Raw genomic sequence first — 27,160 nt, forward strand, 5'->3', positions numbered from 1 at the left:
AGGCTGAGCCAGCTATGGCCAGAGCCAGGCTGCTGTGCACCTCCCTAAGCCACTCTTCAGAGCCACTCGCAGGAGCCCGTGGCCGTGGAGAGCTGTGCCAGTCACACCACGGTTGCAGGAGGACTGTCTTGAGCCCAGCCTCCAGACTGAATGTCCCCTCCTGGGACTAGAGGCAGCTAGACTAACCCTAACTATCCCCGCTGCAACGTGGTTCTGCTCTGGGAGGTGAGCATGCAGCTGGTGCCACAAGAGACCACCCTGCAGGGTCGACAGTACCTGGCCCGGGCAGCTGGTCCCCCGACCACATGCTCGGGAGTCAGAGCAAGGTCAAAGTGCATAGAAGTTTCTCAGCTATTTCTGTACTTTTGGCTCAGGCCAAGCTGCTTTTGGATTATGAGCATAATTGAAAGTTATGAGATATAAAAATCCCTTTAGTATTGCTGACCCACAGGAGTCTGCCTTATTACCTTTCTAAGTGCAATGAACATAGTTTTCCTTTTTAATTTTTTCCCTTTCTTTCCATTATTCTCAAGGATTGAAGCCACTGCCACGGCCCTCAGAGTCATTCTGAGACCAGAGGTGCAGGCGGCACGGGGGCAGAACCCTGTACACGCCTCACTTTAGAACTGATTCTGTGCAGGACAGCCAGCTGCGAGGGGGACGGCACATCTCCAATGGAAAACAAGGGCAGAATTAAAATTGTTCAGGGCTCTGGAAATTGACTTGAGTCGGGCAACAAATTGAGACGCATTTATTCTTGAAAACGTGCCTTTGGGTCAGGCCAGCAGGAGAGGCCTCGTGGCCTGGAGGCGCTCTTTGTTCCTGGCTGGGGGAGGCGGGGTGCCACTGCTGGGACCAGCAGCTCTGCCACCAGAGGACTGACTACTTTGGGGTGGGAGGCAAAAATCCAGGGCTTTTTCCGCAGAAGGTGGTGAACCCCATAGGAAGTGAATGGAAAAACCTGCAGCTTTGCTGATCTGAGACTGTGGTCCCAGTTGGGGTGAGCAGCAAACCAGTCAGAAATGTCATGGGGACATCATGGGGACGACTCCGCCACAGCAGGATGGGTTTAGGCGGCTGGGGGAGTGCGCGTGGTCCCGACGGAGGCCGGCCAGAAGGAACTTGCACGGCGCTGGGCGTGTTCTAAAACTGGCCGGTGGAGCTGGTGTGTGGGGTTATCACTTGTCCCAGAGGATTGGATAAAATAATTTGGAAAGCACTGCCGTATACACACATTTTTCTCTATAATATCAGAGTGAAATACAGTAGACCATGAATCGGGAACTGTGGCTGCAAATCAGAACCACATGATGTGCTTCTGAAAATGGAGTTGCTCACCTTCTCCCCTCCCCCCGGCCCCACCTCCCCCGCAGGCTACTTAATTGCTTCCTAGGGTAAAGCTCAAGCCACAAGGGTTTTAGAAGCCATCCAGGTGCTTCCCTTGTGCAACCACCGGACTCCATGAACGGGCTCCCTCCTGGCCAAGGAGGGACCCCTGACGTACTCCAGAAGTACAAGACAGTTGTGGAGCAATGAAGGAGGCGAGAAACCCTGCTGGAGGCGGACGAGGAGACAGGGTGAGAAAGGGTGCGTGGGCTTCAGAAGAGGAGCGGCAGAGGAGGGGCAGCATCACCCCCCGGGGGGCCAGGGACAGGAGGAGGTTCCAGGAGGGCAGAGGTGGCGGGGCAGGGGACAGGGGACAAGGTTTTACTAAATGTCTTTCATCTCCACAGCAGCCTAAAGTCACCTTTTGGCGAGGAAGTGTTTAAACCCTCACCAGTGTTTAAGGTGAGGCAGGGCAGGTGTGGCTGAAGAGGGAGATCCCTCTGTGCTTAGGGAGGGTTGCTGCTGCCTTGGCAGAGGAGCTCGCCCATCAGAGGGCGGTGCGGGTTTCCTGGCCATCGCCATGAGTGGGGAAACCTGGGCCTCAGCAGCTGCGCTGGGGATTCCGGTTAGCAGTTTTGAACGTGGGTGCCGAGTAGGCAAAAATGAGTTTGGAAGTGAATGGAGAAGGACCCCCGGTTCTGAAGATACTGAGGATGGCAGAGGGCAGAATCTCAGTGCTAGTAAGCAGCCCAGCAAAGGTAAACCCAGAAGGTCACCCTTCCCCAGAGGCCGACAGTGTCCGTTAAGGCCTAGATTATGCTGCTTCATCGTCTGTGGTCTGGCGGCTGGAGCATAGTGAGTGAAGTCTCACGAGGAGGAGCTGGCCGGGCACAGGCCCAGTTCAGGGACGTGTGGCTTTGACTTGAGGTTGAGGATGCACGGGACACCTCCTAGGCCGAACGTGGTGGCCAGGAGCTGGCACGAGGCCGGAGTCCACACAACCCTGACAGAGCCCCCACCCCCAAGTTTCCCGCAGGGAGGTCGGTGACCAACCTCCTCGTGGCCTTCATGAGGACCGGAAGGGACAGAACGTGGGGTGGGAGAGGGCAGAGCAGGGGAGACTTTCAACAGGAGCGTTTGCCGTATTCTGCGCCCCCTGTTCACAGGCGCCCTTGTGCACCCCACCCCAACCCCCAGCCAGCTCCCGCGCTCCTGAGACTTGGTGAAGGAAGGGCTTTGTGAAGAGAGGGGATAGAGGGCGGGACTCTACCAGCTAGACGGGTGCTGGGCCTCGGGGATCTGGGGGTGGCCAGCAGTGAGTTTAGGAAGTTCCTTCCAGACCTTACAGCCTCCCGATTGTGGGACACGTCCTCAGGAACCGTTTTAAGTTTTAGGGGCTTTAACCCGTTAGTTACATGTAGTAACTCACTTACTGAGTTAGAATAATAGCTAACTATTATTAAGTTGATGCCATGCCAATTATTAAGTTGAATGTTGGTGCAGTTCTGTTAAATGTGAATGGAAGGTAGTGAAATAAAACCACTGTGACAGGTGTGGATTTTCAGAAAATAAAATAGCAGGAAATCATTTTACCAAGCATTCTGACGTGTAACATATCCAAGCCAATAAGCAAAGTACTGCTGTTGAGGATTGACTGCTGTGCGAGTCGAGAGTGTTACCAGATTAGCAAAGGTGACCTTCAGGTCATCACCCCTGACACCTAGTGAGTCTGGGCCCCGTGCTAGGAACCAGGGGATCAGAGACAGGCCGGCTCCTGCCCTCAGGGGGCTGCAAACACTGAAAGAACAAAGTCAGGAGGCAGCTGCTCTCAGCGGAGCTGGTCTGTACTTCCCGCAATAGGACTGTGGCCGGGAGACGCAGAGGAGTCCACCTGCCTGGGCGATGGTCACCGCAGCGTCACTGTCTGCGGCCTGACAGTGGAGCACGAGGAGATTGCAAGGTCCCCGCATTGCCTTCTTCCACACTGAGTCGCCTGCCTTTTGTGTCAGTGTCATTGATTGTCATGTCTTCCTTCAGAGAGTTTATTTGAAAAAAAAGTAAGTTAGATTTCTTTCTTTTTTTTTTAAATCCATTTCTTAAAATTGTCAGAGGTCCTCAGCTGAGCCATCATATCATGTGATCCCAGCCCTCGATTATAACTCTCTGCCCTTCTCCTTAACCCTTATCCAGTCCTCTCCTCCCCTGATGTTTTATAAATGCTGAGAGGGCTGTGGCACCAGGTCTGACCAGTCTGACCAGTCCGTGCCTGATGTGCATCTGGCTGTAGGTGGGGAAGTGCTAGCGATGGGTGGGCAGCAGCTCTGGGGCTCCCATCCCGCTCACACGTTTAACTGTCCCAAACTGGAAACGTTAATTCTACCTCTGGAAAATGGCCCCTTGGCTCCAGATAAAGTGGAAAACATTTTGAAAAGAGATCCATTTTAATTATGATGACTCAAACCCCATGGCCGGGCGTCCCCCAGGGTCCTCACACAGCTCAGTTTCCGCAGGGTCCTATAGGTCCATCTTACCGTCCCCGAGGCCATGGGCCATGAATCAGAGGACACCCCGAGAGATCCCCAGCTCAGGAAGGGGTCAATTCAGTCCGTCCTCTGAGTGCACAGACTCACAGAGGCAGAGAGCCACTCACACAGCCTCGCCCACAGTCTTCAGTTTGCCTGCAACAGAGTGGGGCCAGCCAGTGTGGAATCAACCAGCTGAGGGTAAACTCAGTGATGTCAAGTGACAGCAAAGATCCACCCAGCTGAGAACATTCCACTTGTGAGCTCACAGCCCCGGACCACAAGGGGAAGTAGCCAGGATTCTACCCTCACTGCCTTGAAGTCTTCTCAAGTCCCTCGCAGCTCCTGACCTCACCTAGAGCGTGGCCACCCGGCAGGGACTGACCCTGCTCTAGCCCAGAGCCCCAGGGTCCCAGCTGACGGGGTGCTAGTCCTCTGACCATCGTCACTCACTTCAGTGCCCTGGTCATTTTGTGGTCACTTTGCAGTAAAGACAGATGACACAGCACATCAGCAGGGAGGCGACGACCAGTAAGCCGCCAGCCACGGCGATCATGATCTCGAAGTCCAGCCTGTCAATCATGATCTGGAAGCCGAGTGCATCCCTGGACAGAGAAGCGCCGGCAGGCAGTGAATGTGGCCCCCACCGCCCCCCACAGCCGCTTAGCAACCTCCATGGGCTTCCTTCAGGGGAGGAGGAGTGGACCCAAGCACAGAGCCTCATGCGTGTAAAACAGGGACGGACCTTCCTAAGCTGGTCCGGGGTGGGTCAGGGGTTTCTCTGTGGTTGAAAAGGGACTGAAAGGCGGAGGCCAGAGAGAAGGAATCAGAGGACACAGAGTGGGAAGAACATTTTTCTCCCTTTCCCGGCCAGACGCGTGCGGCTGCAGGGAACAAACTGGCCTGCACGGAGCCAGGGGTTTCCCTCCCAAACACTGGGCCTCCTGAAACAGCTTCTCTTCCAGAGTCAGGCCGAAACTCTCCTGTGGGAGTGACCGAGGCGCTTTGCTCACAACGTCACATCGCGCCGTGCTGAGAACATGCAAGCCCATTCTACAAGCCATGCGTGTTTTAGGGGAAAAAATAACTTTCAGTTCTCCCACCGACTACTGGGTCATGCCATCTCAGTACTTAAGGAGATTCTGGAAGCTCCCAGCCAGACCCCTCCCAGGCTCAGAGGTGGGGAGTCTCCTGCACAGACCGGGAGCCAGCCCCTCCAGGAGCCCTTGTCCCTCGCTCTGTCTTTATTGTAGATCACACACCTTCCTTGGCTATTTTCCTTCTGAAATCCAACCGATTTCCTCAAAATTCAATTTGCCTGGAATAAGCAATTTGGTTAATCAGATGTGCTGAGCCTTGAGAAACAGGTCTCTTCAAAGCCTTAGTGGTAACTGCGCAGAAGAGAAATAGCTCCAAGAGAAAAGCAAATGATTCAAATGATAAGTAAGCACACCTCCCGGGTCCAGGCGTCCTGAGCTGCGTGAAGCCAAATAAAAATAAAAAATAAAAATAGAATTAATTGTAGGGAACAAGACCCTTCAGTGATAAATTCCCACACCTATGATCCCAGGAGAGATCTTAGCCCCGTCAAGAGGGAGAGCTGACATGCAAGTTTTAGGACCTGGCTTAGGAGCACAGTCTCCAGCCAGAGCTGCAGGGAGGGACAGGCGCATTCCAGGGCTTTTAGACCTGTCAGGACATGGGCTGTGTGACATCAGCCCTCAGAACACCAGACCCCGATCACAGAGTTCTCAGTTCTGTCCCCTGATGAGGCTGATTTTAGCCTCCCAGGAAATGCGGCACTTCTAAATAAAATTGTCAATCATTTTGTTCTAAGTCTTGCACCTTTGCAGGGTTTTTTTTGTTCCCCCTAGAAAACACATTTACTGTTTGTCTTCTAATCAAAACATCGTTTGAGATTTCAATAAAAAGAAGAAAAGTCCTTCTGTTACGAAGTCTGTTATCATGTTACCGAGTTCTGCTCACCGCACAATAGGACAATAAGTCGGGAGGCGAGGAGTTGGGGCAAGGAATGGCAACTTTTATTCAGGAAGCAGGCAGACCGAGAAGACGGCAGTCTAGTGTCCTGGAGAACCATCTTCCCCAAGTCAGCATTCAGGCTCCTTTTGTACTAAAAGGGGAGGGGGGTGTGGTTGGTTGCTGCAAACTTCTTGGTGTAAGAATTCTTTGTTCTTGGAATCCTTTGTTCTTGTAGCTGTCCAAGTGGGTCAGATCATGGTGTCCCTGTAAACCTCCAACAAACCAAACTGTTATTTTCTATTCCGCAACTGTTATCTTTTATGAATGGGAAAGTGTTCTACCCTTAAAGGTCGGAGCCTTGAGAATGGGCTGTCCTGTATATTTCAGGCTTTAGGCAACATTTCGTTTACAGAAAGTGCAGAACCAGCAAGACTAAGCCTAGGAGACAGAGCACAGGGTTAAAGCCAAAGGAGCAGATCTAACATGGAGTCAGATTGGTTCTTTTCTATGACACTGCCATGTGGGGAGGTGAACAGCGTCCTCAGACCCGAGAGTTCTAGGCGTAGCCACTTACCACAACTCAGATCTGTGTTCACTGACATACATTGATAGGGTTCAGGAAATTGGTAAATGTAACCGAACATCTATAACTATACACATAGTTTTATAACTAGCTGTATATATACAACGTATAACTGACACACAGGTGACCTATGTCATGGTTTTATGTATGGTTGTGCATGTTATACAGATAGCAGATAACAGGCAGTGTAACAGAGAACTGTGGACAGGTATCGATAATGTACCACATGGAGAGAAGACAGATTATGAGAATTGTCTGATCTCAAGGTACAGAGAGCCTGCCGAGCCAGTTCCCTGAGACGAGGGGGTTCATTTAGATACATGAGGCTTCTCCCGGAAGCCCAGGGACAGGACCGGAGCAGGGCATGCCTCTAGGGCACAGTATCCTGGGGGCAGGGGGGTGGTGTCTGGCCCTGTGTAAATGTTGTAGTCATGTGGGAAGTACAGGGTGCCGGCCTGACACTTTAAGTAATTTCATTCTGCCTTTCATCGTCTTAGTTTCTGTTTTACAGAAAGTTTTTAGCTTCTAATCAAAAGCTAATTTCAAATTTAATAAAGAACGAAGCTGCAGTTGAAAATGCGAATGCCGTCTGGGTAAATTTGATAACGTTAAAGGGTTATTGCTAAGGTTTAGGATACAATAATGGTAGGCAGTATACTTTTCTTTTTCTGCAAAGTCTTTCTTGTACAGATCCATGCTGAAATATGTATGCATAAAATTACGATGCCTGGGGTTTGTTCTGAATGTGAGAAGGACAACATGGGGCGAGGCTGGTGATGAGAAATTCCAAGCCCTGAACCACGCTTGTCACCGCCCCCCACAAGAGGAGTGACCACGAGGCCCTCTCACTTGGTGCTGGTGGTTCAGGAGCGGGAAGACCATGTCCATGGGAGAGAGGGAAGGATGCGGTGAGAAAGCCCCGGGGTCGGGGCAGGAGTGGGGAATCCATGGACACAGCCGAGCATGAGAGGCCCTTAGTAATCAGAAAGGTCCCCACTGCATACACATGTCCCCGTTCACTCTCACCCCAGGATGCCCAGTCCTCACCCAGCACACGGCCGGCTCCAGAAGTCTCCAGGCTGACAGGAACTGGGTGGAGCATCAGTGACTTGAGTCCCTAGTCGATTACAGCCCTGGGAAGGCCAGCAGTGATGTGGCCAAAGGGCAAAGACTCAAAGGAACAGGGCACTTAGCTGAGCGGGTAGGGACGTCTGGGGGTTTGGCAGGGAAGAGAGCCCACCGCGAAGCTGTGCCTCTGTGAGGGGCTAGTCTCCCAGGAGGAAGAACGTTCAGGGTTTCCCGGGCACAGACTGAGGGTTTAGGGGTTGGTATTAGTCAGGGTTGTCGACCTGCAGGTAGAGCCAACCCCCCATCTCCATCTCAACCCAGTAGAGGCTGTCTCCTGCTCACTATGGACCAGCCACATGTCTGAGGGGGATGCAGGGACCCAGACCCCTTCCCATGGATGCTCTGCCTCCCGCCAGGAGCCCAGGGAAGAGAGAGCAGAGGCAGGGAGGGTTCAGAGCTCAGGCCTGGCAGTGGCGTGCATCCCTCCGCCCACCTCTCTGTGGTCATCCCCGCAGACAAGCAGGAAGGAGACAGAACGTGGATGGGGAGCCTCTTGCAGGCTCTGCCCCATCGTTACACGGGGAATGAGGATTCAAGAGGGAAGAGTCAGGTTTGGGAAGAAGGGGAACAGGAGGCTGGGTGAGGACGGGCTGGGAGGCGACAGGGTAGAGACCTCGGATGGTGGCATGTGAGGTGCGGGAGACCGGGGCCCTCTGGTGCAGGGGTCAGCATAGTCCAGTGGCCTGCACTCTGGGGAGGAGGAGTCCCAGCCTCCCGGACCATCGGCTCTGATCTGCTCCAGTGAAAGCTCACTGGGGAGGCACTGTCTGCAGGGTCCCAGAGAGACTCAAGACTCCTTCTTGAGGGGAAACCCAGAGGGGCAGTGTGGCCCCGGGCACATTCTAGAACCTCAGGTCATTCTGGCTTATCCGCATATAAAAATCCCTGGCCCACACAGTGGGCACCAGGTAGCTGCAACCAGGATGATAAATACCCATGTTAATGAACACCGAAAGGTCCTGTGCCATGGCGTTGAGCTGTAAGTAATCAAATAGAATAGAGAATACATGATTTACATAAACTGAAGCACAAACACTTCTGTATGCATGTACAAGATACATGTGTCCGCAAGCATGCCTGCCACAAGGGTACCATCTGAATCATAGGATTTCTTCCTTTATTCTCAGCACTTTTGAAACTTACATATTCAGGAGTACTGAATGATAAGGGGAAAAAAAAAAAAAGAGAAACAAACTGAAAAATCTCCAAGCCCCAGCCCAGCAGGAAAAAAAAAATGGACCCAAACTGAGCAAAGGGTCCAGGGTGGTGAACTGCAGGTGCAGGTCTGAGATGCAGGTTGCCTGGGCGGGGTTTGCACCTCTGCTAACAGACAGATGAGCACCCGTGATCCTTCCGCAGCTCAGAAGGGGCACACACGTCACTATAGAAGCAGAATCCACAGGCGTTGGTAGGTTCAGGATGTGATGACCGCAGACGTGGGCTACGAGGGGAGGTGTTCTCACCCCAGCTAGAGGGGGAGAGGGGTGGTCCTCGGGTTTTCAAAGGGCAGTATGTCCAGGGCCTCCTGGTGGGCACACTTCAGGCCTGAGTGGGAAAGGCTCGGAAACTTGGCGACTCCTTTTAAAAGCATCTGGGCTTGCTCATCCAGGAGGGGAGGCGGGATGGAGCAGAGGTGGGAGGGCAGGGCTCGCCCAGGTCATGATCACTGCCTTTACCTTCCCTCCGACTGACCTGGAGCTGTTTCCCCCTGCGCCCCATCGCAGACCTCCTCACCGCGCAGGTAGAAGCCCAGAGAAGAGCATCACGCAGACACCCCACACGCACACGCACACACGCACACACACACACTCGGGTGGGGGTCCTCATGCAACCAATGAACAAGGACGACAAATGCTTCACAACATAAGTGAACACGCAATGTAAATACAGATACACAAATGTACACTATTTAATATATTGTATAAACAGACAGTATAGATGAACACACACCTAGGAGCAGTCAGTCTGTGACCCAGGCCCCATCGACCCGTGCATTTCCCCTGACCCCGCCCAGTGATTCCTGTCCAGGTACCAGTGGGCAGAGGCACCCTCTAGAGGCTTCAGTGTCCTGGGGTCGCAGACCCGAGGGGCCGCTGGGGGTCCCCGTGGGCACTGCCCTGGAGGAGGCTGTGAGCTGCTTCCAGACGGTCAATGTGCTGCTGGCGAGATGGGAGCTGGACATGGCAGGAACAGGCCCCACTGCAGCGTCCCGGACGGGTAGCACCCTGCAGCCCGCCAAGGCCGAGGGCACCGCACCCCAACCCACTTGGCCCATGCCTGGCGCTTCCTGCAGACGCTGCTCCCACCCTGTGGCTCGGCGAGGCCCGCAGCCCCAGGAGGAAGTCCCGCCCTGCACAGCACCCAGCTTTCCTCCGAAAGACCCAGGAGGCTGGTGGGGGGGCCTTCAGCTGCGAGCCTGGCCTTCAGGGTGTGGAGTGAGGTGGCGCCGCTGGGCCTTCAGAATGACCCCCCGCCCCCGGAGCCGCGATCCACTTCGGTCGAGGTAAGAAGGGCAGAGACTTTGAGCCCACCCAGTCCTCTCTCTTCAGCATAATGGGGTCTTAGGGTCAGACCTGTCACTGGGCAGAACCCCATGGGCCCTTCCTGGGACAGACCCCCTCCCCCATCTCCTCTGCTGCAGCTCCTCTCTGAAGGACCCAGATAATAGTATCTCATGCATATTTCTGAGTTTTCAGATGCTAAAAACCACCACCAAATGGAATAAATTAATTACTTGATGATCGTGAGCATGTGGCCCCCAGACCTTCTGGCACCTAAGGATTGATCACCGTCAAGCAATCAGAGAATTGTGCACAGCTGACCACAGACCCTGGGACTCCCCTCCCTCACCTGGCTTTAAAAAGGCTCAGCTGAAACCCTTCAGGAGTTCAGAGTTTTTTGGGCACGAGCCACTTATCTTTCTTGCTCGGCCCAGCAGTAAACCTTTCTCTGCTCCAAACTCAGATGTTTCTATGTTTTTTGGCCTCACTATGTATCAGGCACACAGACTTGTATTCGGTAACAGCCCGAGTGGGGTCACCCTAGCCTGGCCTCCTGCTCGCTGGCCCCTGTGCTGGGATGGACCTGCCAGGCTGTAAGCCCTCTGTAGGTGTTGCTTTGTTCAACTCACTGGGAAGGGGACGGGCGTGTCATCCTGCACAGACACCTGCACGTGTCACCTGGGGACACCAGTTCAGGTCCCTCTGGTTGTCCCAGAGCAGGCTAGCGCAGTGAGCACTGTCACGGAGAGCACCGTGTGCTCGCCGTCCCACCTCCCACATCCTCCTGGAGGAAAAGCGGGCCTAGGCCGGTGGTTTTCACCCAGGCCCCACCGCCTCCAAGCTCAGGGGTTTGGACAAAGTCACTTCTCTGCAGCTCTACCCAGGAACTGAGGCTGGATGAACTTCTAGTGGGAGAAGTAAAGGGCGTGCTTTATAGACAGACCCTGCACAGGGAAGGGACGGGACCACTGGGCAGCACCTCCTTTACTTCCTGAGCACTTAGCTCAGCTCCTGTCTCCCCCAGGAGCTTTCTGAAGCACCCCGAGCCCCTCACATGCACCCACCGCACCCGAAGACTGGAGCAGTCTCCCCTCATCCCCACAGTGCCTGGCATGCAGCTCTGTCAGGAAGACTTCAAACACATCCTTCTGAGAAAGTCCCCCAGTTCTCACCACCCTTCCCCCTTCTCCCTAACAAGCACTGCTCCTCAGTGATGCGGTCAGCCCTGGCAGCACTCAGGCGCCCGGGGCTGGTGCCGCATCGATGGTTTTTATTCCCTTCTAGGTGGCCATCCATGAAACTGGCCACGTCCTCGGTTTGCCTCCCATCCACAGGACAGGACCCAGAATACAGCTGAATTCTATTCCCCCGGTGCCTGCATGCGAGTGGGACTGGTCCGACAGAAAAGCAGTTTGAAAGCTGCAGGTAAGACTCTCCTGGGGGAGGTCATCCCCGGGCACACAGAGGACACTCAGTGTTTCAGAGCACCACTCACCCCCCGCGGGCAGGCCAGCCCCCAAGGAGCACAAAGCAGGGCAAGTCCAACAGCACTGAGAGGAGCTGCCCACTAGCTCTGTGATGCTGATCCTCTTGGTTAAAGGTGGCTGCGCCCAGACTGTAGCCACGGTGGAGAGCCAGGCACCCTCCCCTGGATACTCCCTCCTGTGCCCTCTTCCCGTGACACATCATATTCCCTGGACAGGAGGAGAGGACACAAATGGGCCACCCCAGCCTCTGCAGGAAATTGACTGCAATCCCAAGGCCAAGAGCAGAAGTTTCATCTCTATTTAGTTGTTCAGGGCAAAGTGCTAGTGGCTAATTAGTTAACTGAAATGATGAATGATTTAGCACAGAGGCTGAAGGGAAGGAAGGTGACCTTCCATTCTTCCACTTAAAACAGGGACCATCCGCGTGTCCGTTCTACTCAGACCATCCTGTTCGTGGCAGTCACCACCCTTGGAGAGTAACCGATGCCAGGACACATTTATTGCAGTGGAAATCTTACTTTGGTGTGTGCCCAAAACCCAACTTCTTCCCTCTAATGCGGTCAGATCAGCCATCAAAAGCGCCAGCAGCTAGGCTGAGGGTAATCAGATAACTCGCACCCAGGTGGAGATGTGGAGGGTGCCTGGGGGCGGCACTGCCGACGGTGAAGCCAGGCCTGTGGCTGGGCCCCTGAGCTCAGCCAGGGAGGCCCACTTCCAGTCTCACGTGGTGTCTTGGCTTCAAGATGTTTGAATAGAAAACCCAGCCTTGTAGTTGTCTCTGTTCAAGTCACACAGGGAAGTCAGCACAGTTGGTCTGTGCACCAGCTGTCAAGTAGCTGGACGGTTCTATTTTTTTCTTTTTTCTAAGGTTCATGCAAAGAATCATTTGATGCTACATTTGACTGGATTTGCAGACAGACCACTAAGGAGAAGTGATGGTGAGATTCAGCACGTGTTTTTTACGTTCCAGCTGGTGCTAGCTTTAAGAAAATCAAAACCACCAGAATCTACAGCGACCCTGTCCAGATCCTCACAGGTTGGCACGGAGTCCCCACCCGAAACATCGACGAACTTTGCCTGCATCTAGACGTAGAGAAGAGGTGAGCATTATCTTTCAAAGGTACAGTTCTTATGGGTGGCTCTGGTCCTCTTACCGAACGAATGCATTCAGACCCAGTGTTTTGCGCCCCTCCCGGCGACTCTGTTGCAAGGCTCTTGCAATCACTGACTTGATATCTGTCCTGTCGGACTCTAGGCTCTGGGACCACCGGGATTGTGTTGCATCCCCTAATCTTTTTAAGAAGGCACTGAATGCACTGAATGAGTGAGTGAATGAATGAGCGAGGGAGGGAAGGGCGCCAGGTGCTGAGGTGGTTGCCAAAGACTTGTAAGACACAGCCTCCCTACGAAAGTCTGTGACTCTGACTCCAGACAGAAAAAAGCCGTGGAAGCCGACCGACAGGAGAAGTGTGTTTGGAAGGGCTGAATAAGCAGACGAGGTGATCGCCGCTGCTGGAGTCAGAGGCTGAGCCACCCAGGACCTTGGGCTTGATCAGACTCAAAGGATGGGTAGCACTGGAGTACCCAGAACAGCACGTCCAGATGGTGTGTGCGTGGCGGGTCGGGGTGGTGCTCAGACTCAGGAAAAAGAGGGAAAACCTTCGAGCAGAAACAAGGATGTCCCGGGACAGCCAAGCCCAGGGAGGTGCGGCAGGGCCCTCACCCCGGAGGCGGGGGTGCCAGGTTGGAGAAACGGGGACCATCAGCCCTGAACACCAGGGTTGGGTGACTTCATGGGCACGTGGTGGGGAATCACTGGCGGTTTGTGAGGCGGGAGGAGCCGTGCTTGGCTGGGAGGCAGACGCGGAGATCAGGGCAGAAGGCAGCCTTCCGGTTGCTTCTTCCCGCCCCACCTCTGTGCCCGGGTTGGAGGCCGGCTGCCTGCCCCTGAGTCTAATCTCAAACATGATTTTGTGGTTACTGCCTTTTCTTCCCCTTGCCGCCCAGAAACAAGTGGTGGGCACTCCCTCTGCCTGAATCCCAGTGATATAACCACCTTGCTTTAAATGGCTCAAAAAGAGTTAAGAGGCAGGAGCCAAAGGAACTTTGCATGCAAATTTTGCCGTAAGAGACTTTTGCATAAATTTGGTCTTAATTTTAAATGCCACACAAAAGAAGAATTATTTTAGTACGTTATGTAAAGAAATGGCCTCGGGGTGGACTTGAATAGTTCAGATCTTTCAGTGTTGGAAGCACATCTTTCAGTGCCTTTAAGAAGTCCTGAACTCGAATCTCTATTGGCAACACTCAAAGAATATTAATTACAGAGTTAGGTCATCACGAGGGGATTACTGTAATACAGCTGTATTTTATTCCTGGAGCTTTAAAAACATCTTAAATTTAACGTGCTGTGAATACTTTAAATTCAGAAACCATTCCAGTGAGAGTGACCTGCACCTTTAGCTGGACGTGTCGCACTCTTCTCAAAGGTGAACCTTCCCAAATATATCGAGTATTTGGTTGCTGAGGAGAGTAACTGCTTGTGATGTTCTGTGAGTTGTGAGCACAAAAGTCTCGAACTCAGTAGATTTATTCTGTTGTATGCTCATGAAATATCACATATTTAGGATTAGGAACCAATAAGGAAAGCTTAGAATAATCCTGTGCTGTGTCAGAGCATGACATTAGCCATTTGGGTCTTGAAATGAAAACAGAGCAAAATTACAAAATACGATTTCATAGGCCAGTGGGTAAAGCCACTCGGGTGGAATTTGGGAGTTGCGGGCTGTATCCCTGGTTCGACCCAGACTGTCTGAACTTGGGACAATTGCTTCGACTCTCTTTAATCCCATCTCCTCGTTTGTAAAATGGGGCTGGTGGTAGAACTCGATGATTGTAAAACCCCGGAGAAACAGCAGAATCCAGTAATAAGCATCATGATTTTTTTCTGTCAAGAAAGCTTACATGGGTTAGGATAGGGAAATGACTGAGGACAACCCCGGGCCCCTAACGTGTCGTCTTTAGACTGTAAAGGAAGGAGAAGAGAAAGAAGGTGCTTATGCGACAAAGGCTGCGTGACTTTTGTTTTGTCTTTCGATGAGCAACACTGGGCTGGGAGCCACTGCGAAAGGCAAGCACACTAACTGCAGTGATGATGTTGGAGAGAAGCAGGTTCCTGGGCTTAAATCTAGCGGTGACTCGAGACCCGGGGAATCATTTGAGCAGAGGCGTCACTCGGATGCTGAAGTCCTGCCTTGTCCTGGAATCGTGGCGGAACATCACAGTTGGCTGGGGCCCATATTGACAGCTGTCTCTCATTTCCTGTGACTTATCAGTAATAAACCACATGAAAACCTGCTTGGCTCTCAGGAAATCGGTAGTGGGGACATGACAGTGACAAGCACCAGGCTCACACAGAAGACGAAGGGGCAGCTACCACAGCTTGATTTCAGAAGGATTTCCTGGCTCCCAAGCCTCATAAAATGGTCACGGCCTTTTATGACAAAAGAAAGCAGTTAATTGACTTCTTCAAAGGGTCCTTCGTAAGTAGAAGACTTTCCAGCCTGGTGCTGCTTCTCGTTTGAAACTGAAATTTGTCAGACAACCAAGTTCTTAGTTAAAAGCTGTTCTCAAGTACCACGGACCTGCATACGTGGCTGTGGTAGATCATCCCATCAGACAGGAAATTATTAAGAATTTCAAGCCCAGAGAATTTGGTGCAAAGCCACAGACTGCTTACCTCATTGCTATAAATGAACCCAAAAATCAAAGACTTCCAGAAAAGCAGTCTTGGTTTCTTATTTGCTGGGCAGGTAAGTTTGCATTTGATGTGAACAGAAATCGAGTCCTTGATCCTTGTCCGATGACAATTACTAAGGCTTTTCCAGGAGCAGAGCCACAAAACCGCCGCCAGAAACCTAGACTCACCCTACTCACCACTCCATCTTCTTCCTCAGAGGCGACGCGTCCGGGGAACGAGTCCACGACGCGGCCCAACAGCAGCATCCTTGGTTTCCTTCAGACGGCTTATTTCCAAAGCAGTCTGTCTCACAGAAGTGGCTCTCTTCCTCCACCCTGAACCTTCTTTCAGTGGTCCATCTCTCCACACCCCCTGCCTCAATTTCATGGGGTCCAGTCACAGGAGATGCCATACCTAAAAGCCTGGAAATGACTTCACTGCACTGCAAACTCGGGGCTTCAATGGAAGAGAGTGCAGAATTTGAATTCTCTACACTCCTAAGTCCCTGTCTTCACAGTTTCTCTCTTGCTAATACTTGACAGCGTACAGAGGGTTTTCACATGCATCTCTCTCTGGATCGTCAGACTCCGTCAGCGGGGCGGGGCAGATACCGCTGTGCACACCTCTCGTCAGAGAAACTCAAGTTCCCTTGTGTCTGGTCAACCCCACTGCGGTCGCTCCTGCCCCTCCTCTCCTCGCGTGGTCCCCAGCCCCCTCCCCATCCCTGCACCACTCCTGCTGGGACATGCACACGGCACCCCAGACGGCCCTGGATAGAACCGCTTTCTGGCTCGCTGTAATTCCTGCAACGTGCTCCTCCCCTCTCCAGGTGGGAAACACTTTACATGGCCGCTTATGTATGTTCTGGGGGTCAGACTACCAAAGTAAGGCTCTCGAAGCTAACTGGGTAATTTTATTTTCTTCCTGTATCAGCTATCTCTAGGATAGGGATCATGTCCCTTTAACTTTTACATAGTATATAACACGGCCATTATCTCTTCTTAACGCAAACAAAAACCCCAATAAGGGCACAATTTGGGCACTGATGTTAAACTCAACAAGCTTCAGTCCTCTCAATGATCAGGCCACAAATACCCCACGCTTCTAAAGACAAGATAAAACAGAGGCACTTTAAAAAGCTTGATTTTAAATTAAAATCAGCAAATGACAAAAACCTTTTAAAAAGGCCTTTTCTTCCCCTGTAAGAACTATCACGTTACTGCTCTGACAAGGGAAAAGAGCTGGAATTTGTATCTTCTTGCTTAAAAGCACGTTTTCCTCTTAACTGTAAAGCTGCTCGCTAAGGGAAGAGGCTAGGAGACAGGCAACTCTACTATCCTGAACTCCAGCTTATTTCTGCCTAAGCAGAGTATCACTAACCCAAAGTTAGATATAACATGTCCATAATTAACTAGCAGAGTTTCATTGTGTGTGCCTGCCACAGGGAGGCGGAATGACAGCTGTCCTGACGTAAGACTGTTGATTTTGCACAACTGCTTTACAATTGAGGCAAAACGTTCAAAGTTCCAAAGATTAATTTTTAAAAATTGATTCAAATCTGCCCTGAGGACAATGCAAACTAAACAATTACAAAGAAGTGGACAAATGGCAGACGGTCATTCTGCCAAGTTAAGTCAGAAGTCACTCATCAGTGAAAACACCTGAAAACCTCAGTGCATGAAAAAGCAGTCTGTAAAAATTCAGCTTCACACAAGTGTCTCCCAGGCAATTTTCCAGTCCAGTTCAGATGCCTGAGGCATGTGGCGGGTGAGTGGAGGGGCTGTCACTCAACTTGTAGGATCTGCACAGTGAAGGTTACCTGCGGGTGGCCCTGGAGGAGGGCGGCGGCAGCAGGCCTGGGGCCAGGCCAGTGGACGTGGCGGCAGGGAAGCCCCCGTCTGCAGAGGCATTGTGCACGTGAACCAAACCGCCAGCACAGCAGGAGGGCGCACCCCTGATTTACACACTACGTTATCTTTCTCAAAACCGAGACGAATTAACTATGACAAGTACCGCCTTGTATGACATAGGCACTGGAAAAGCAGGGTGTGCTTTCAGCAACGGGACAAGAGCCGCACAGCAGCCAGTGCTCAGTGTCATTTTCCAGCAAGAATTTAGGTGATGGCAGAATTTTATTTTTAATGTTTTAATCTTCAGTTTGTAAAATTTATTAATTGAACTAGTTCAAATTAAACCTCAAGTGAAGAATGTGAAATGGAAAACCACGAAGATGTTTAAAATAAATAATTTATTTATTCAAAATAGTTTTCTTACCTTATTCAGTTTCAAGTTTAAAATGGAAAAAAAAGGAGGGGGTAGTACCTATTCTTGATCAACTGTCACACAAAGTCAAAGCAGACCCCTTCAGAACATGCACTAACTACAGAGAATTGCACGATGGCTGGTCTTTGAAAAATCCTGTACCGAAGCTTAAAAAGGGCAGGCTTTTCTGTGCGATTTAGAAGGAAACATTGTAGACGTACAGGAAGCTTCTTTAACCAACTTGAACCACCAGAATCATCTGGATAAAAGTTCCCTTGACCAAAGTAACGTTTATCCAAGATAATTACACCTTAAACCCATGTAGCTTAACAGATTTCAAAAATACTTAAAAGTGTAACTGCATCACAGCAAGTCTATTAATATTGAGGTACCACATACTTTCGAACAAATAAATGTGAGAGCTCTAAGTCTGATTCGGACGTTGGCACCTCCAATGAAGAAGCCAAAGAACTCGACCACGACTGCCTGTCATGGGAAGTGAGAACTCTGTTTCCACTGTCTGTTTTAAGTGGATGTTCGCCTCATATTTAATGAAATGGAGCACCGAATGGACAAACCTGCCCCGAGCGCAGAAGGCACAGACAGCATCTCTGCGGACGCGGCCCCGGGCGTGAGTCACTGAACAGCACCGCCGCCGCCACGAGCCAGCTGGTCCAGCAGGTGGACGAGGATGTCGATTCTTTCCGAGAGACTTGCGGTTTTGTTAGCTGTAGCTCTCAGAAGCTGAGAGTAAATCTGTTTGTTGGTTTTGAGGACAACATCTTCTTCAAGGTTACTACTGGGTTAGAAAAAAAAAAAAGAAGGAATGAAGCAAGCTGTGGTGCCACCAACAGCTGTAAAAGAGATGCCAAGACTAGCAGCCCAGCCGCCACTTCATAGGGAAGCGGGTGCTCTCCTGATGTCGACTCCGTACCTCCCTTCTTGCATTGCTTGCTTATGGGCCTGCTTTTAAACATTTATTTCAAAACATCAATTAAAGCCAATGATTATTCTTGTTATAAATATCTGAGTGCCTACCATGTACCAGGAACTGCTCCTGGTTGTGAACAAAACAGACCTGGAGTCCCTTCCTTTGTTGAATCCACATTCTACGGAGGGAGGAGCTGGGGGAAGACGTACTAAGCAATGAAGAGAACAGACTGTCAGGTGACATGTGCTGTGAAGAAGAGCGAGTGGAGACGCGGGGGCACGAGGAAGCCACCCAGCACATCCCCTGCTCCTCGCCGGCCTCAGGGTTGCGGGCACACCCCAGTGCCGGCGCCTCCCGGAGGGACGTGCGGCACCCCGGTCTGTCTAAAAGGTCTGTGCCGCTTCTGCGTGAAGAACCCCCTCCGCTGGAGAGTTCTAGACAGAACTTCTGTTTCAAACTGTTTTAACAAAAACTTTTTAAGTTTGCACTTTATTTTGAAAACATTTCCCTGTAGGTCGATCAATGGATAATGTTTCATTTCTACCATCTTTTTTTTTTCTTGAGAGGAATGTAATAAATTCAGAGCCCCGGCCACACGCGACCAGGGAAGAGCAGGTGCGCACGTGAGCTGCCGGACGACCCTGCCTGTCGCCTCAGGAGGGCAAGGCCTAGTGTGCTTATTTTAGAGATGTAACAGCTACAGCCCAGAAAGATAAAATAATTTGGTTCAAGGTCCAAACGTTTTCTGAATTCAAATGTGTGCTCTTTCTACTCTCCGATACGCCAGCCTTCCACCTCGGCCCGAGTGCCCGTGGCTCAGGCGTCAGAGAGCGAACCAGCAGGCAGGACGCCCTCTGCCCTGCGTCAAGGCTCAGGCTGGAAGGACCCCTCTTCTCTCACGGCTCCACTCACTCCTCCTCCACAGGACCCACCCTTCCCACTGGGCGGCCGGCGGGGCCCAGGCTCAGGCCGGCCACCACGGGAGCCCCGCACACACCCTCTTTACAGACCGTTTCTCCTCTCCTCTTGTTCTTGCTCCTACCAGGCTGTCTCCTCTCTTCACCACCCCCGACCCCCGCCCAAGACCACCCACAGCACAGTGAGGTGACTGTTCCACTTACTACCTGCAGTTTGGGCCTAAGATGGGTATGTTTTACGTTTCTTGTTTTGGGGAGAGGGGTTAACGTTCGCAAAACCTCTGATAACCTTACAAGACATTTAAACTCCTGACAGTAATCAAGGCAACAGCACTGAGCAATCAGAAACACTGTTTGAAACATGACTTCTTCTCTATGGACAGTGACATCACTGTCATTGCAGCCAGATGCCTGAAGGTAACTGTGGCTTCTGAGATCATAAATGCAACATAAAACCCTTTGATTTGTTCAATGATCATAATTCTGAATCTTAAATCTTTATCTTCCAATTTCTACAAATTGTCCCCTTCCTTAAGCAACTCTCCACAGTTAATGAAACCACGAACTTGGTGCCAAAGGCTCTTGTCATTTCATAGGGTTATCTTTTTTCCAAAGGAAGGTACATTCTTTTATTTTCCTTTTACTAATCTCAACCAAGTAGTGAATGGACATACCTGGCCAGGCAAACCCATATATCTAAAGGATTTGTTCTCTGACTATGGCAGAGGGCATCCAAACCCTCAGAGATTACTTCTTTTTTTAAAATATTTTTTCATTATATTAAACCCCAAGGCCATCAAAAGGTCAAGAGACTCCAATCTGCTAAAGCAATGAATGTTAAAATGCAGTACAAAAGCAAATACACTCTTGATCCAAAAAAGAAAAAACACAATCCCACAGACAAAACTAGTGTTTCCAGCAGGACAAGTGCCTGCACAATCTCAAAAGGAAAACAAAAATTATTTTACTTTTCTTAGATTTCATTCCAATTCTTTAGGATTCATGAAAATTTAAGATTTTAAATTACCAAGCTCAGTTTCTTCTTCTTTTTTTTTTGGACTGGAGGGAGGGGGAGAAACAGTCAAAACAAAACATAAATGTATGACTATGTACTTCCTTTTAAAGGCTAATTTTGATTTCCCTTTACTCCAAAAAGGAGTGTTCATGAATTCCTGGTGAAACGATGGGGTTAGCAGCACATGCTGTTTCCCTCTTCCCAATAAAGTTACAGATGTTTTCATCTGCATATCAGTGAAACAGGAGAGAAACAGTCACTGACTTACCCAATGTGTAGTGAAACCTGTCAACACATCAACTGTATTAACACATGCAGCGTATTTCACAGTCTCTTATTCAATAAACCTTAAAAAACTAACACAAATTAGCTAAATAGGACTTTATGCATCATGTGTGAGTTTAGATTAAAATTTTTTAAACAGAAGAGACAGAATAAACAAGGTTAGAAGACCCTCCACTAAAATAAAAATCACTTAGGTCATACATGCGACCGTTATGAGTATAAAAGATTCTGTAAGACTGAGCTGTCACCTGTTAGCCAGCTACTCAAACCACTGATTCATGGAAATCAGCGAATCACTGTTTCTCACATCTCATGTAGTTCCGTTGCCACCTTGTGGAAACCAGTAACATTTTTTTCAAAATGTACCCGCTGCTGTTAAAAGGGAAAAACCATGAGTCTTTGCAACTGCGAGTCACTACAAGCACCGTCCCCTTTGCCTTTCGGTTCTCTGGGGGACAGATGTGTCCGCTAACATGTCCACGTGCACCCACACACCCTGCCGCGCACAGGCAGGAGACACGGGGCGGACGCCAAGGATTAGCAACAGGGCTGATGGCCGTGTACCTAACACCCAGCGCACCGCTCAAAACGAATGTTCTTCTTAGGTGTTGAGAGAATTACTCAAAAGCAGTTACTGGAGTTTCTGCTTAGGATGTGGAGAGCTGAAAAACGTATCACTCCGACCCTTACGACAAAAACAACAATAAAAGCGTGACAAACTTCAAGGTCGTGGCTACGCCTAACCCATCACAGAGCTGGCTGCACGGCAACTGACTAGCCTGAAAATTAAGGCCAGACAGGCAGATCCTGGGAGAGACAGGAAAGCACTTCCTCACCTGGGGCGGATGCTGCTGGGCATGGAAAGAGGAATTCAGTTAGAACAGTTAATGAGTTGGTAGAGGCCGAGAGAAGGCTGGTAAGGGAGTGTGGGGTCCCTGGGGGGTGCAGGTATAGGATGAGTCCATCTTGTAAGAACCCCAGCAGGAGCTCACAGAAAAACCTGGTCCTGAGTGTCCTGAGGAAGCGCCGTCATGGTGCAGGCCTGGCCAAGGGGGCAGCTGCTGCCTCGGGGTTGGGTAGGGGGTGGGGAGAGGCACCCAGACCCACCTGGACCTTCCTCCCCAGGCGACAAGAGCCTGAATCTACAGGGTGTAGGGGGAGGGGACAGGGGAGGGGGTGGTGAAATCAGCACAGATGGAGAAGGGAACAGAAAAACACTAGCCCTGGGGGAGGGGTGGGAGCAGGGGGAAGGCCACACCCCTGGGACTCAGGGACACAGGGTCCGCCCAAGACTGAGGCTCACCCTGAACAACTGAGAAGCCTGCCCCCGACTTCCACAGCTAAAAAGCACTGAAGGGCCAGCGAGAGTGGGACACAGCTGGGAGCTGTAAGAGCGAAAGACGAGCCCTCTGGAAGGAAGCCCAGTGCTGAAGGTGGAGAAGACCCTGGGAGACACCTCTACAGGGCGGCTCCACCCTCACACAGGCTCTGCTGTGGAAACAGAGAAGCAAGAAAATCTCAACCACAGCTCAACTCCAGCCCTGAAAAATGAAACTCAGCCCCCAACACCCAAGGCCCAGCATGAGACAGGTGGACAAACTTTCCAGGCAAAATAGTCATTTCCCTCAGTCTCCACTGGCCTACAGGAGATGTCCAGTTTCCCACAATTACAAGATGCAGAAAGGCAAGGAAGCCACTCACTGCCAGGAGTCACAGAATCAGCAGAACCAGACTCATGACACAGATGTTCGGACCACCTGACAGGAGATTTAAAGCGACAATGATTATAAGGCTCAAATGGAAGGTGTGGACAACATCCAAGATCATTTTGGTAACTTCAGCAAAGAGAGGGAAACTAAGAAAGAACTAATGGAAATACTAGAAATGAGGAACACAGTGACAGAATGTCTTCAATAGTTCAACTCTATATGAAACAAGACCAGGCCAACAATCAGTAAACTTGAGGACAGGTCAAGAGAGGTCACTCAAGCGGAAACACAAAAAGAAAAAGGTATAAAAAAAACAACAGAACATCTAAAAGCTGTGGAACAACATCAAACAGTCTAATATAGGTATAAATGAAGCCACAGAAAAAGAAGAGAAAATGGAGAAGAAATAAAAACACCAAGGAGGGAAAAACATGTCATGTGACCTAGGCATATCATGTCCAAACTGCTGGGGGAAAAGGAGGGAAAAATCTTGAGGGCAGCTAGAGCAAAAACGGCACAGGGTGTATGGAAAACAAAGATGCAGACAACAGCAAACTTCCTGTCTGAAAATGTGCAAGCCAGAGGCCACGCAGTGACACCTCTGAAGAGTGGAAAGAAAAAGTTTATTAACCTAGAATTCTATACCTAGCCGAAAGATCTTCCAGAAGCTGAAGGAGGAATAAAGACTTTCTCAAAGAAGGACGAATTCACTGCCAGCAGACCTATACTACAAAAAATGTTAAAGGACGCTTTTTGTGTAGAAAGAATACAATACCAGGCAGAAAACTGTATCTGCATAAAAAAGTGAAGAGCACCGGAAATGGAATAAAAGTAAAATACAGTCCTTTTCCTCTTAAAGCTACAGACAAAGGACACTATGTAAGCAAAAGGAGCAGTGTACTATCTGTTTGTAACGTGTAAAATGAGTGACAACAACGGGACAGCCGATGGGAGGGGAGAGCTGGGAGTGGATGAAGTCTTCACACACATGAAGCAGCCGCACAGTATTACTACGCAGGTGGCCTCTCTACAAAATGAAACCGAACTCACTGTTAAAACTTTTTAAGTCAACGCTATGCTAAGACGGCTTCACCGGTAAATTCTAATCTCTTTCAAAAAATAGGAGAGGGAATATTTGCTAATTGATTTTATGAGGCCAGCACTGCTCTAATACCAAAACCAGGTAAACCCATTACAACAGAACTACAGACCAATACTCCTCCTGAACAGACACAAAATCCTCAACACAATATTAGCAAATGGAATCCAACAATGCATAAAAAGAACAACACATCATAATAAAGGGGAGTTTACCCTGGGAATTCAAAGCTGGTTTAACATTAAAAAAAAAAAAACTAATATTCATTCGTGATAAAAACTCTCATCAAACTAGGAATAGAAGGGAACATCCTCAACTTGACGAAGGGCAGCTACAAAAACCCACAGCTGTCACAGTTCATGGTAAGAGACAGGACGCTGTCTCCCTGAGATACTAAGGAACGGAGGGCGGGAGGGGAGTCAATCACAGAGGCAGGAAGAGGGAAGGTGTGGAGCAGCGGGACCTTCTGTATCATGATCGTGGCAGCAGACATACACCTCTACACATCTGTCAAAGCTTGAAGAACTATGTATTACAAAGAATGACTTTTACTGTATATAAATTAAAACAAAAAATAGAGACAAAAATCCGTACCCTAAGATTATAAATTGATAAAATATGCATAGGCTAACTGACAACAATGAATATATTAGGAGAAATGATTTTTTCCCTTTTTCTATTTTTCAGATTTTTATAATATGGCCAGACTGTACTTATATATTTTTTAAAAAAGGCATATTGTTACTATTATTTTCCTGATCTAGTACTTACTACTGGAATTTCAAATTAATAATGCCAACATGTTACCTCTGGCAAAACAACACAACTGTGTAAGACGACACAGGTGTCCTAGTGGAGATGGCACTCTTCTCCTCTCTCACTTCTCGGGCTTTCGAGAGACTCCCATGTTCTGTCACCTGCTTTTTATGGTGCACTTCGCCCTGAGTATCCAAACTGCAGTTCTGACTTCCCATTAGAGACAGTGCTCAGAAGGGTTACAAGAAACAGTCAAGGTCATCATTCCAGGGTCATTCATCTTTCTCAGGGAAAGTATTACAACCAACAGGGGTATTTATCTGCAGGCAGCAAGGCTGTTTTGCTTCTGGAATCTCAGCATGAAGGTGGCCACATGGAGATGACTCTCGGCTGATTTAACAAATCACGAAGCAGCAGCACTTAAAGTCTGAACTATCTACGTAAAACATAAGGAAAAATACAGCCTATCCCTTCACAGTGTCAGTATTAAAAGCATACAGGAAGGTGCTTGGAAAGAAATTTCCACAAATAATTTAATTAATTTACCTTGTTTTCTTTTTAGTTGAAGAGAGCAGTTTGATGGACTGAAGGAGAAGGAGTGACAACCGAGATTCAAATATACTGAGGAGTTTTATCACTTCCTCCCGATTAAGACTAGGAGAGGAATCAGCAGCTGGAGTGGTCTCTTGACTCTTAGGCTAAAAACAACAAAGTTATTTCACCTAAGCGACCCGACAACTACAGTCTCATATGAAAGCGATGGAACTGCAGTTCCAATAATCCAGTCAACTTGTGAGCCAAAAACAAAACAAAAAGCAAACCTGAGATGATTTCCCTAGGGACAGCCCCGCTGCTGGTGGCTGAGGCTGCGATGAGGCCTCCTCGTCCTCCCTCCCCTGAGAACATTCTGACAGACTAAACCACATAATAAAATGCCTCATACCTAAAAGGCATTTACGTGGAAGGCGTTAATCCTGAACAAAACCTGACTTTCTAACATCAGACGCTCAAGGAGCACGATGGAAATGGGTACTACGTGGTTTGAGAACCAGAGCTTAGAAAGTATTAGGATGGAGTGCCTGGGGGCTCAGGAAGCCTTTAGCAACAGCAGAAGGCAGCCTGAAGGCGGGACAGCCCGGCACCCTGGGAACGCCTTCCCAAGCAGCCTGCTGAAGCCTACTCACCGTTCAACAGCAGACCGTTCTGTGGAAATTATAAAAGAAAGCATAGACCTTTTCTTTCTTAAAAAAACACACACAAAAAGCAAAACTTAATAGAGACTTTATACTCCCAGGGGCCTTACTAACCAAGGTCTATGTGGTTATTTAAAGAAACAATTTTAAAATATAAAAGATAAGCCTACAACTTAAAGTTAATAATTCCACCAAGAAATGTAATACAGCACTGTTAACTGTTCACATGCAGAGCACACACATTTATGTATACATCTGTATACACACAACACACATCCACACATACACACACACATCCCGTATGTCTACCATATACACTTGTCATTTATCACTTTAAGATAATAAAAAACAGTGACAAATCTTTTCTCCACTTACCTGGGCAAACTCCTCGACAAGCTCCTCTCGGATGAGCTGGAATGCGTGCTTCGTTCTCACCATTGTATCAAGAGCCCCAGATAATGTTTTTAATTTTCCAACATTGCTATTCTGACCTAGAATGTCAAACACAAAATGATCATTCCCCTAAATACAAACCTAGAAACCCATTCAATGTCAATGTACTAATGAAAATTCCAATGTTCAAAAACACTGTAAAGGTAGCTCATGAGAATCCTAAGAAATCTTCTAAATCCAACTTTTGTTTATAAGTGTCCCTAGAGAAAAATATTAGGGTTAGACAAAGCAAGAAATAGTCATTGTTTCCCTGCCTCACAATTTGGTTTCATATTTACATGGTATTAAACAGTTTTTAAAATAGGAATTAACCATACTTACTGTCTTCACAAATTTGTTTCCAGTTATCTTTTTTTTTTAAATAAAAACGATGCCTGCTCATTCTAAGGAATTCAAACATGTCAGAAAATTCAAAGATGATCGATCACCCCAGACCACCCTGAGAAAGAGCTCCTGTTAATCCTGGGTGACCACTCCATACAACCAGCTATGCAAAAAGTTTAAAAAGATGCTTACAGTAAAAAGTCTACAAACTACTTTGGACAGATGATACATTCTCAAAAATGTGTAAGGTCCATGTGGGCACAGATTGAAAGGCCCCCTCATGGCCTCCCCAGGCGACAGCGCCATCAGTTTCCTGGCCATCCTTCCAGAGATGCTGTGTAACACAGTTGCATGCATGTTAAGTATTAAATTTATTTTAACTTTATAGAAGGAAACAACTGAAATGAAATCAATGAATTGTTGTAATTCAATTAAATGTTTCTTGTTTCTTTACCGCACAAGAGACATTTCTCAAAAGATCCCTCTGCAGAGGGAGAGCAGGTGAAGCGGAGCGAGAAGTGAATTTAGGAAAACACACTCAGCAGTGGAGGGCTAACTAAAATTTCCCCTGCCGTGGGAAATGATGAAACAAAATGTCTTGCTTTCACCCCTCTTCCCTCCCAATTCCTCTTCGCCTTATTCAGGCTCTGCAGTTAAAGCCTGTCCCAGAAACACAATCCAAAGCTGCCAGCCTTAGTTCCTCGTTCAGAGGGATTCGGGGGGCCACCACTCCTTCACCGCTGCTTCTCTGCTCCGAACTCGTTCATGACGACTTGAATCTTCAATTGTCTGAACTAACTTGTCACTATTTTTTTTCAAATAAACTATGGGCTAAAGTTCATTATTTCTAGTCACTGAACATAATCTAATGCATTTCTTTAAATTTTAAAAAGCACTTCAAAAAATGTAGCGACTTCTCCTGGTCCCTACCTAAAGTCATTAACTACGGG

General features: G+C 49.1%; 2 protein-coding genes across 5 annotated transcripts in view; one reads left to right on the top strand and one right to left on the bottom strand.

Moving 5' to 3' along the window:
* The first annotated feature begins 8,505 nt into the window (after positions 1 to 8,505).
* On the top strand, positions 8,506 to 15,931 carry MMP21 (matrix metallopeptidase 21). The gene is given in 16 exon segments (XM_074374457.1): positions 8,506 to 8,518; positions 9,568 to 9,668; positions 9,761 to 10,004; positions 10,007 to 10,042; positions 11,239 to 11,258; positions 11,325 to 11,465; positions 12,150 to 12,189; positions 12,396 to 12,449; positions 12,452 to 12,533; positions 12,535 to 12,590; positions 14,897 to 14,950; positions 14,953 to 14,996; positions 14,998 to 15,073; positions 15,340 to 15,433; positions 15,435 to 15,458; positions 15,460 to 15,931. Coding segments are annotated over 16 exon segments (1,425 nt in total). The 3' UTR covers positions 15,806 to 15,931.
* A 1,564-nt stretch (positions 15,932 to 17,495) lies between these two features.
* Positions 17,496 to 27,160, bottom strand: part of EDRF1 (erythroid differentiation regulatory factor 1) — a 35,672-nt gene continuing 26,007 nt past the window's right edge. For 2 of the 4 annotated variants that reach the window (XM_010952752.3, XM_010952735.3), the window contains 3 exons: positions 25,809 to 25,924; positions 24,787 to 24,938; positions 17,496 to 18,327 (listed from right to left, as the gene is read on the bottom strand). In XM_010952752.3, coding sequence (XP_010951054.2) covers positions 18,165 to 18,327; positions 24,787 to 24,938; positions 25,809 to 25,924 — 431 coding nt within the window. In that variant the 3' untranslated portion in view covers positions 17,496 to 18,164. The remainder of the gene's footprint in view (positions 18,328 to 24,786; positions 24,939 to 25,808; positions 25,925 to 27,160) is intronic. The other 2 variants (XM_010952744.3, XM_045515073.2) reach the window with 2 other exon arrangements.

Source organism: Camelus bactrianus, chromosome 11, assembly GCF_048773025.1.
Source record: "Camelus bactrianus isolate YW-2024 breed Bactrian camel chromosome 11, ASM4877302v1, whole genome shotgun sequence".
Lineage (NCBI taxonomy): Eukaryota > Metazoa > Chordata > Mammalia > Artiodactyla > Camelidae > Camelus > Camelus bactrianus.